This window comes from Triticum urartu, chromosome 3 (assembly GCF_003073215.2).
Source record: "Triticum urartu cultivar G1812 chromosome 3, Tu2.1, whole genome shotgun sequence".
Taxonomy (NCBI): domain Eukaryota; kingdom Viridiplantae; phylum Streptophyta; class Magnoliopsida; order Poales; family Poaceae; genus Triticum; species Triticum urartu.
In genome coordinates, this window is record NC_053024.1 from 596,833,170 (window position 1) to 596,844,386 (window position 11,217).

General features: G+C 46.3%; 2 protein-coding genes across 2 annotated transcripts; both read left to right on the forward strand.

Moving 5' to 3' along the window:
* The first annotated feature begins 2,571 nt into the window (after positions 1–2,571).
* LOC125545240 (50S ribosomal protein L17-like) lies at positions 2,572–5,253 on the forward strand. The gene is made up of 6 exons (XM_048709134.1): positions 2,572–2,758; positions 2,859–2,913; positions 2,994–3,044; positions 3,856–3,947; positions 4,287–4,364; positions 4,813–5,253. The coding sequence occupies exons 1-6, from the start codon at positions 2,703–2,705 to the stop codon at positions 4,964–4,966; spliced, it is 486 nt and encodes a 161-aa protein (XP_048565091.1). The 5' UTR covers positions 2,572–2,702; the 3' UTR covers positions 4,967–5,253.
* A 327-nt stretch (positions 5,254–5,580) lies between these two features.
* On the forward strand, positions 5,581–7,835 carry LOC125548799 (pentatricopeptide repeat-containing protein At5g42450, mitochondrial-like). The gene has a single exon (XM_048712340.1). It carries the CDS (start codon positions 5,870–5,872, stop codon positions 7,244–7,246), a length of 1,377 nt encoding a protein of 458 aa, XP_048568297.1. The 5' UTR covers positions 5,581–5,869; the 3' UTR covers positions 7,247–7,835.
* The last annotated feature ends 3,382 nt before the right edge of the window (positions 7,836–11,217 follow it).

Below are 11,217 nucleotides of genomic sequence, written 5' to 3' on the forward strand. Positions count from 1 at the left end.
ACAAGTACCATCGGAGACACCTGTAGAGCACTTTTATAATCACCCAGTTACGTTGTGACGTTTGGTAGCACACAAAGTGTTCCTCTGGTAATCGGGAGTTGCATAATCTCATAGTCATAGGAACATGTATAAGTCATGAAGGAAGCAATAGCAGTAAACTAAAATGATCAAGTGCTAAGCTTACAAAATGGGTCAAGTCAATCACATCATTCTATTAATGATGTGATACCGTTAATCAAATGACAACTCATGTCTATGACTAGAAAACTCAACCATCTTTGATCAACGAGCTAGTCAACGAGCCAGTGGAGCCTGTGACCTGGCTACACCCCTGGGTGGACGACAACATTCACATTGGGTGTAAATCTCCCAAGGTGTTGGTCTCTTTGATGATGCTCAAGATTTGATACTGATGACTCTAGATTACGCAATGCTAGAGTCTTATGTAACACAACCGTCCCTTCGATGCACATCAATATTTTTGTCCCGTTGCAATACATCGACATATGTGATAGTCAAACACAATAAATCTATGTATATTTTGTTCCGGTTCTTTTTTTATAGATTTGCTTGTCATATTATTAATACAACTTTTCATGTTTCATACAACCAACTCCCATAGAAATACAGCAACACGCGAAGGATTGTCTAATTTTCATTATAGCCACGCACATATAATCAAAATCTCATACAACAATGAACTTTGTCTTTGGTGAAAGTTTCCCACCGATGAATGTTGTGGCCATACGGCGGATCTTGGAGAGATTTTCTTTCTCGGCTTCCGAAGCTTGACAAAAGTTTGTTGGAATGAGCTGTCTTCTCGGGTCTACAGTCAAAATTTCGAGAGCAGGGGCATTTTCAAGAATGTGTAGCAGAAGCTCTACTTGACTCTTTTCAGCTCTGAACTGACGAACTGTCAAGCTCTTCAAGCACTTGTATTCGAGTTGACGTCCCTGCAGCAAGTTCCTTAGAGGTCCTTGGCCACCATCCATGTAACATGACATGAAGAAAATGTCCAGGTCCTCAAGCAGCGGGGCAGCCCGTAGAAAATGCGCAATGGAGAGGGTATCGTCGGCGTGTTTATGGCCGATGTTTAAGATCAATTGAAGATGCCTCAAACAGGAAAAGACGGAGGTTTTGTCCAGCCGCGAGGGGAACTCTGGTAGGATACAAAAGCAACACAGCGACAGTCGTTGTGCCATGGGGAAGGCAGCGGGCAGAGAAGTGAGAGCCTGCTGCAGTGTTATTTGGCAGCAGTGGATGTTAACATCGCGAAGCCCTGAAGATCGACGGAGGTTGATGGTAGCCAGTGGTTGACCCTGGAATATGAAGGTTGTGAGGTTGCTGGCGTTGAGTTGAATCTTGGTGGCCCCACAGTTTGACACTCTGAGGTATAGCAGGCGGGGCAATGGCGTGTCCACGTTGAGCTCGTCGTTCAGCTGGACCCTATACAGATCCAGCCACTCCAGGTTAGGGCAGTTCGACAGCACATCTCGCAGATCACCGGCGGACACGACGGACGAGCGCAGGCCGAGCCTTTGAAGCTTCGGAAAACCCATGCGTCGGGAGAAGGGCGGAGCTTTGAGAGACACGCAGGAGAGGTGAAGGTGCTGCAGGCCGGACGCGCCGCCGCCTCCGCCGACGAGCGATTGCAAGGGGAACTCGTACCGGTATAGGCCGTACCCCTGGTCAGGCCGTCGCGACACGTCGAGCGTCACGCTCTTGGTCCGCGGCGAGACCGCGCGGTGAAGCCAGTCGTCCAGGGGGCGAGACAACCGCCCGAGGTATTCGACGTCGAACCGCAGCTCGAGCTGCTCGACCGCGCCGCCGCGGCGCTGGCGCAGTATCATGTCGACGGCGTAGACGAACCTCTCGCGGCGCCGCGCGTCGAGGAACGCGCGGTACTGCTTCTGCCGGGGATCGTCATCGTCCGACCTGTTCTCGTCGCCGCGGCAGGCGGGGGGCATGGGCATGTCGAGGGCCAGCCTGGGGGAGTGCTTCGAGGCGTGCCTCCACGCGGTCGACAGCACGCTGGTCCTCGCGGCCTGCTTCGCGTCCAGCTTCGACGCGATCGTCGCCAGCAGCTCCGCCGGAAGGTCTCCGATCGCCGCCGCTCCCGTTGTCCTGCTGCGTGTCGGCTCGCGACGGCCGGTGCGTGTTGGTGATGGCTCGTCGCGTGGTGGGCTGCAATGGCAGATCAGGCTGGGGTTGCAGCGGCAGGTGATGAGCACGGTGGCCACCCCTTCTGTGCGTGCATCGGCCAAGGTCCGGCGGGGAGGACCGGTCAGATTGTTCCCCATCGATGGATGTCTCCGGCGATCGCTGGCCGAGGTTGTGGTTCAGGTTTCAGCTGTTGGCGACAGGCACGAGGCAAGATCATCGATTTGGACACCAACGGAGCAACGCGTATCTGCCTTATGCTGCCACGATCATCGTCGTTCTGAACTTTTTTTCTAGAGAAGTTCGTTCCGAACTCTGGTTGCGTGTATCCACGGGCCACAGCCCAATTAAGGCCCAATTAAGGCCCACGTAGAACGAGATTTCGGGCCAGAAAGTCGAAGGCCAACATTTCCGGCACGCGAGCACAAACCTAGCAGGCGAGTCCGAGCGGTACCGACCGAGGCGAGCACCTTCGCAAACCCCTCCTCAACCCTCGCCGCCGCCGCCGCCGCCGTGCCGGCCGCTCAGTCCCCGCCGACGCCATGGGCAAGTTCCGGAAGCTCGGGCGCCACGCCGCGCACCGCGTATCCATGCTCAGGTATCTAGTGCTGATCTTCTCTCTCCGCTCGCCGCTGTGATGAATATGTGCTGCGCCGCCGTGCGGCTGACTTTTGTTCCGGATTCGTGTGCTTCGGCAGGACGATGGTGTCGCAGCTGGTGAAGCACGAGCGGATCGAGACCACCGTCGCCAAGGTGCGTCTTTCGATCGGTGTATGCCGGAACGGAATCTGTGGGTCTGTTGTACTGACCCTTTCTGGTGATTGGTGTTTCAGGCCAAGGAGGTGCGGCGCAAGGCGGATCAGATGGTGCAGCTCGGCAAAGATGTAAACCCAGCACCATTTCCCTAGTGCCCAACGTTTTTTCACCTGAAAACATGTGTCTGCAACCATGATGTAGTCAACTGCACACACAGTTTAGAACCAGTTAAATCCAGGAATGTGGCATTCATTGTCCCAGCTCTGTTCTATTAGCAATCAATCCGTTTGCAGTCACTTAGAATCAGACCTTATAACTTTGGGTTGTTTTCGTCATGAGGCTTATGTGTTACTCCCTCCGTCCGAAAATACTTGTCATCAAAATGGATAAAAAGGGATGTATCTAAAACTAAAATACATCTAGATGTGTCCCCTTTTATTAATCTTGATGACAAGTATTTCCGGACGGAGGGAGTATTTCCCAGCAGAATAAAATGTTAAAAGTCTCTCATCAGAGAACTATAAACAATGTGAATGTTTTTCTAGTTTTTGTAAAAAAATAAAATCAGAACAGTCTATTTTTCAGCATAGTGACTAGCGACTGTCAATTTTTTGCCTGCTCAAAATTCATTATAGGGCCAAAGATCCCTTCGATACACTGGGAGTCCTGATTATCACTCTTTTTTGTTGGTTCAACATAAGTTCCTGCTGGTGTTCTGTGTTCTTTCTGTAAAATTATCTCCTTCCGTATGCGACCTCAAGCCTCTTGTTATCTACCCAAGATGTTGCACTGATTTGTTAGTCTTATCAGGTTTCAAATACTGAAACTCATATGCTCTTGTTATCTGATCGAGATTTTTTTTTTGCATTGATTTAGTTAATTAACTATTACATCTATGCTAAAATTCAGAACCTCATGTCATATTGATAAATTATGTAGGGTACACTGGATGCAGCAAGACGTGCTTCTGCTTTTGTTCGCGGAGATGATGTTGTCCATAAGCTATTCACAGAGCTGGCCTACCGCTATAAGTATGTCTTTTTAGCTACCATTGATAAGTTTGATCTAATACAACTGGCAATCCCTTTGATTTACTTTTCAACCTTGCTAAGTACTCCTGCATGCTTAGGATTACTATTTTTCTCATAGAAACTTAACCTTGCTAGACAATGGAGAGGTCTGTCAGGAGGGAGTAGAATACTGCTCCCTCCGACCCAAATTAATTGATGCTGGTTTAGTACAAAGTTAAACCAGCGTCAATTAATTTGGATTGGAGGGAGTAGAATAATGTTTATTTTGAAACAGATGAGAATATCATTTTCAAGCTGAACCTACTGATTTTTTTATTCATTTTATGTTTTATATCCTAGAGATCGAGCAGGCGGATATACAAGACTTTTGCGAACTAGGATACGAATAGGTGATGCTGCACCAATGGCATACATTGAGTAAGTTCCTTTATTCATATATCCTAGCATTTCCTACTATCTGTTACTCACCTTTTATTTCTGTTTGACTTTGCCTTTGTGTTTGCTTGAAGTAGAAGGTCTGACTGGTTGAGAACGAACTTTATTTTCATGGCATGCTTTGTTTTAATGAAATAAGCCACTTCCAGGAATGTTTCCAAATCCATGAATAATCTAGGCTATTAACTGGTGAAGAAAGCTGGTCAGTTCCATGATAGATCTAGAGCTTTTTATGCCAAGTTAGTCCAATATTCTGCTGTGTTTTTGCAAATTTGGCCAAGATTGATGTCCTTGTACCAAAATTTTGCTCCCTAAAATTGTCCAGAAACCATAACTGGTTGTCTTCAGCTTTTGCTGATATTTTTTGTGGATCAACAGGACTTTCCACCCTGCTTTTGCGGATGTTGTATCTAACATGTTCCCTGTGCAGGTTTGTGGACAGAGAGAACGAACTCCGAGAGGCCAAACCTGCAACGCCACCGCCACCTCAGCGAGTTCCACTTGATCCATGGGCCAAGTCTCGAGCTAGCCAACAGTGGGCCGGACCTAAAGTTACCGTGAACTCCAAATCAGAAGGCTTATGAGAGCATTATCCCACTGTGTTTCTTTCTGGTGAATGAGGCTTGTCATGCAGCAGGATTTTTGTGTCAGGGTATAGTTGTCGATAGAATAATTCAACTTAGATTTGCTATCCCTCGAGCGAATACAGATGCGGTGTTGTCCGCGCAAGTATGGTGGTATGGCGCAAGGGTCAAAGATGTGTTAATTTTACCAATTGCTGATGTATCATGAAATGTTTGAAGAATCACCTGGCAAATTCGAGCCTGGATCTCATGCCATCCACGGCCTCCATAAAAGGTCTCTTGGTTAATTGCTTGCTACTGATGTTTGTGTGTGTGTTTACTGCAGCTGGTGGTGTGCTTTTGTTTAGACTGCAAATGCCTTCTTTTCCCATACAAAATGGAAAATTTGCTGATCCGCAATACATATTTCTGTTACGGTGGAATTGCTGCCATTTAACAGATCGCATTGTACCATTTGATGGTTTAGAAAATTCCTAATTATTCCATTCTATGAACCAAACGACCCACATAGAAAATAAAAACCTAACCATCCAAATCCTATAAGCACTTGAGCTCGAACAACTGGAGATTGACGTGCGTGCTTGTCATTTCAAAACATGCATTAACAAGCTCTATAATTTTCAAACTCCGTCTCTGAATTTTACACATCACTTTTACAAACTTAGTCCGGTACTGCTATCTCGGCCCAAGAAGCTCGGCATCCTCAGCACCCAGGGCAAATCTCCCTACACCAAATCCCTGCACCACAAAGACCCACGGATCGTTCCTGCCGGCGACAAAAGGTGCACAAATCGCATGGCGAGCTCCTCGGACCGGCGACAGGGCCGTCCTTGACCCAGCGCATCCAGTCGGCGGCGCTGAACCGGCGCCGCCCCGCGAACCGCACGTAACCTGCTCGACGGAATGCCCTATCGGGACGTCGTCGCGGCGACGGCGGCCATCGGCGCGCTCGCCCGCGGCGGCCGGCACCGCGACGCCGTGGCCCTCTTCTCCCGCGTGCTCGCGGACGGCGTCCCGACGCCGAACGAGTTCACCTTCGGCACGGTCCTCCGTTCGGCCACCGCGCTGCGCGACCCGCGCGTCGGCGCGCAGCTCCACGCCTGCGCCGCCAAGTCCGGCCTCTGCTCCATCGTCTTCGTGGGCAGCGCCCTCGTCGACCACTACGCCAAGATGGGCGCCATGAGGGAGGCCCAGGGCGCGCTCGGGGACACCAGCGAGCCGAACGTCGTCTCCTACACCTCGCTCATCGCGGGGTTCCTGAAGAACGGGATGCCCGAGAAGGCCCTCCGGCTGTTCCGGTGCATGCCGGAGAAGAATGTGGTTTCCTGGAACGCGATGATCGGCGGGTGCAGCCAGGCGGGGCTCAGCGAGGAGGCCGTCGGCCTGTTCCGGGAGATGTGTCGAGAGGGCGCCAGGCCGAACGAGAGCACGTTTCCCTGCGTGCTCACCTCTGTTGCCAACGCAGGGGCGCTTGGCGTCGCTAGAAGCGTCCATGCGTCGGCCATCAAGCACTTGGGCAAGCTCGACGTTTACATCGGCAATTCTCTCGTCAGCTGCTATGCCAGGTGCGGCAGCTTGGAGGACAGTGTGCTGGCATTCACAAGCATGGAGCAGAAGAATGTGGTCTCCTGGAACGCTCTGATCTGCGGGTATGCGCAAAATGGGAGAGGGGAGGAAGCTTTGGCTGCCCACAAGAGGATGATAGCAACGGGCTTGAAGGCAGATAATGTCACTCTTCTAGGACTGCTGTTCGGTTGCAACCATGCCGGTCTGGTCGACGAGGGTTATTCGTTGTTCAAGACAGCCCAGAGAGAGCAACCCGGCATATTGAAGCCTGAGCATTACGCTTGTGTTGTGGATCTCTTGTCTCGTGCCAAACGATTCGATGACGCCAAGAGGTTTCTTGAGGACCTTCCATTTGAGCCAGGCCTTGGGTTCTGGAAGTCAATGATAGGAGGGTGCCTGATTCACTGGAACAAGGACCTCGCTGAGAGCGTCGCCAACCGTATTCATGCACTTGATCCAGAGGACACTTCTTCATACATCCTTCTCTCTAATGTTTATTCTGCAGTTGGAAGCTGGAAGAGTGCGTCAATGATCAGGAGACAGATTAAGGAGAAGGGGCTCAAGAGGATCACTGGCTGCAGCTGGATTGAGGTCCAGGACAAGGCCCATGTCTTCTTCAATGGAGACTCTAAACATCCTCAGAGTGTTGAAATTTACAAGATGCTTGAGGTTTGCCTGGATGCTGGTGAAGATGAACACTGCCTTGCAGTATGATTGTGCAAAACGGTCTAAATGACTGAGCTGAGGGAACAGAAATACTTTGAAAATAGCTACACCGACTGGCTGAGAGTCAATTAGTCATGTTCATCACTCATCTGGTTAGGTAGATATGGATGGACTTTTAACTTGTATGGTAGCAGGAGAATAGGAGTTGGCCTGATAAGGCCAACAGCGAACGGCAACTGCAGAGCACCTGGAGATCAGAAGATGGCCGGACATGGCTCGTCTTCCAAGCAGAGGATGGTGTTGCAAACTTGAAGCTTTCAGGGTGCTACTTGGTTTCAAGCTGCCGAAGATATTTTTTTAAATAACTGTCAAGCTGTTGAGGAATGTCCGACTAGAGAAAGAAATTCTGTGAGCAAACTGCCATGTATTAATGTGGATAAGAAAATAGTTCGTACCAGACTCATTGCAGAGTAGCACATTAAGCTACTGTTTAGACATTTTGGCACTGGGTTCGATTGTGTAAACAGTTACTAGAAAGACGGCTGGCCTTTTGAATTCTTAGAATGAGGTGTGTTTTTTTTAGGGAAGCCATCATGGCGCACTTTATTTCAAGTTGAATAATGATACATCGTTCATTACAGCCGGGACAATAAAGCTAGGGGGATTACCCTCCCAAAACACAAAAGAATTAGAAGTAAAAGCATGTCTAGCTAATGTGTGCGCCACCGTGTTCGCATCCCTGTTGCAATGTTGCGCCGGAATTCTTAGAATGGGTTGAAGCTTGCAATGACATCTTGCCCGTGAGAATAAACTTCAGTAAAAAGTAACCAAATCTGCTCAAATAAAATATTTCCATCCATACAACACCATCTGTAGTCTGTACACCTCCCGACCTCAGTTGGCAGCAAATCATCTCATCAAAAGAATTCAAAACCAAGCATCGTACAGCATATTGCTATAACTGGAATTCAACAGAAAACCAAACATAGTAAAGCATGTTGCTAGAGTTAAATTAAGACCTATGTCAACGGTGTATTCAACGAAATCTTCAAATGCACAAGCATGAGGTTCAGAACCAAAAAGATGCTCGAGCAAATCGCAGAGTTAAAATTCAAACAAATGGCAGCTTCACTCATCAGAACTGAAGCAAGCTGAGGGAAGAGCACTCGACAGTAACTATGTGTTTCTTTGGTGACCGATGAAATCCTTAGAAGATAGCTAGACCGAGTGGCCAAGAGTCACATAGTCATGTTCATCACTCATCAGGTTAAATAGATATGGATGGACTTTAACTTCATGGTATCAGGAGAATAGGAGTTTGGCCTGATAAAACCAACAGCAAACAGCAACTGCAGAGCACCTGCAGATCAGAAGATGACCACAGATGGCTCATCTTCCAGACAGATGATGGTTTGAAGTTGCCGAAGATTTTAAAAACATAATGTCAAGCTGTTGAGGAATGTCTGACTAGAGAACTAGAAATTCTGTGAGCAAACTGCCATTTGTTAACGTGGATAAGAAAATAGTTTATACCCAACTCATTGCAGAGTGGCACATTAAGCTACTGGAGATAGACCGGTCAAGTTATTATCCATATTCCTTTGAAGTTAGACATTTCAGCACTGTGTTCAATTGTGTACACAATTACTAGAAATACGGCTGGCCTTTTGAATTCTTAGAATGAGTTGAAGCTTGCAATGGGATCTTGCCCCTGAAAATAAAATTCAGTAAAAAGTAAACAATACCCAAATAAAATATTTCCATCCATACACCTCCCTTCCTCAGTTGGCAGCAAATCATCTCATCACAAGAATTGAACAGAAAACCAGGCATATACAGCACATTGCTAGAATTAAATCAAGGCCTACATAAATGGTGTTCTACGAAATCTTCAAAGGCAGAAGCACAAGGTTCAGAACAAAACTAAACAAAAATTACTCTAGCAGATAGCAGAGATGAATTCAAACAACTGATATCTTCAAAACTGAAACTTCCTAGAATACGGCAAGACTGACAGGTCGCTGATTGGTTTCAAGCTACCGACGGTTTTATTTCTGAAACTGTTGGACTATAGAACAATGTGTTAACGGGCATAAGAAAAACAGAAAATCGTTCAAATCAAACTCATTGCAGAGTAGCACATTAAGCTACTGTGGCAATCAAAATATCATCCATGTTCCTCTGGAAGTAGACATGTCAGCACTGGGTTGGATTGTGTGCGGAATCACTAGAATACGGCTGGCTTTCTGAATTTTAAAATGAGTAAGCTGTGTTCAAGCTCCCACTGAGATCTTGCCCCTGAAAACAAAATTCAGTATAAAGTTACCCAATCTGGTCTTTCCATCCTTGATCTGTACATCTCCTGTCATCAGTTGGCACCCAAACATTTGATCAAAAGAATTCAACAGAAAAAGTACGGATGTACAGCATGACGCTGGATTTCAACCAAGACCTCCATCAATGGAGGATTAACTGAAATCGTTAAAAGAAGAAGCACAAGGTTCAGAACAAACAAAAAAATCTCGAGCAGATCGCAGAGTTAAAATTCAAACAGCTGACATCTTCAGAAGTGAAGCAAAGCACATTTTTGAAACTAACTAGAATATGGCTGGACTTCTAACATTCTTAGAATGTGCTAAAAGCTCACAATGAAATGTTGCCCTGGAAACAAAAATCAGTAAAAACTTAACAAATCTGATAAAATTAAAACTTGCCATTGGTATAGCAATCGGTAGTCGGTACATATTCTAACTTCAGTTGGCAACAAATCATCTCATCACAAGAATTCAACAGAAAACCAAGTATAGTACAGCATATTGCTTGAATTAAATTAAGACTTATGTCATTATGTCAACGGTGTATTCAACGAAATCTTCAAAGGCAGACGCACAAGGATCAGAACAAAGGAAATGCTCGAGCAGATCGCATAGTTAAAATTCAAACAACTGATATCTTCACTCTTCAAAACTGAAGCAAAGCACATTTGAAACTTACTAGAAAGCGGCTGGACTTTCGGGGTGATGGATGGTTTCAAGCTGCCAACGATTATTATTTTTATTGTTAAGCTGTTTGACTAGAGAACTAGAAATTCAATGTGTTAACGGGGATAAGAAAATAAGAAAATCGTATAAATCAAACTCATTGCAGAGTATTAAGCTGCTCTGGCGATCAAAATATCATCCATGTTCCTCTGGAAGTAGATATTTCAGCACTGGGTTGGATTGTGTACAGAATCACTAGAAGTCTAGAATATGGCTGGCTTTCTGAATTTTTGAACGAGTAAATACTGTTAAGCTCGGAAGAGATCTTGCCCCTGAAAACAAAATTCAGTAAAAAGCAACCTGTACCCTGTGCACCTCCTTTCCTCAGTTGGCAGCAGATCATCTCATCACAAGAACTCAACAGAAAACCAAGCATATACAGCATATTGCTAGAATTAAATCAAGGCCTACGTCAAAGGTGTATTCAACGAAATCTTCAAATGCAGAAGCACAAGGTTCAGAACAGAACTAAACAAAAATTACTCTAGCAGAAAGCAGAGTTAAATTCAAACAGCTGACATGTTCAGAATTGAAACTTCCTAGAATACGGCAGAACTGACAGGTTGCGATTGGTTTCAAGCTGCCGATGGTTTTATTTTTCAAACGGTTGGACTATAGAACAGAAAATATCATCCATGTTAAAAATATCATCCATATGTTAACGGGCATAAGAAAAACAGAAAATGGTTCAAATCAAACTCATTGCAGAGTAGCACATTAAGCTACCGTGGCGATCAAAATATCATCCATGTTCCTCTGGAAGTTGATATTTCAGCACTTGGTTCGATTGTGTGCAGAATCACTAGAATACGGCTGGTTTTCTGAATTTTAGAATGAGTAAACTGTGTTAAAGCTCGCACTGAGATCTTGCCCGTGAAAACAAAATTCAATATGAAGTTACCCGATCTGTTCAAATAAAAACTTTCTATCCTTAGTGTGTACATCTCCTGTCATCAGTTGGCACCCAAACATCTGATC

Excerpts from the sequence above, each read along its gene's own strand:
- LOC125545240 (XM_048709134.1), top strand. The coding sequence starts at position 2,703 with ATGGGCAAGTTCCGGAAGCTCGGGCGCCACGCCGCGCACCGCGTATCC. Across the intron at positions 2,759-2,858 it reads CACCGCGTATCCATGCTCAG|GACGATGGTGTCGCAGCTGG; the intron begins GTATCTAGTGCT and ends GTGCTTCGGCAG. Across the intron at positions 3,045-3,855 it reads TGGTGCAGCTCGGCAAAGAT|GGTACACTGGATGCAGCAAG; the intron begins GTAAACCCAGCA and ends TAAATTATGTAG.
- LOC125548799 (XM_048712340.1), top strand. The coding sequence starts at position 5,870 with ATGCCCTATCGGGACGTCGTCGCGGCGACGGCGGCCATCGGCGCGCTC.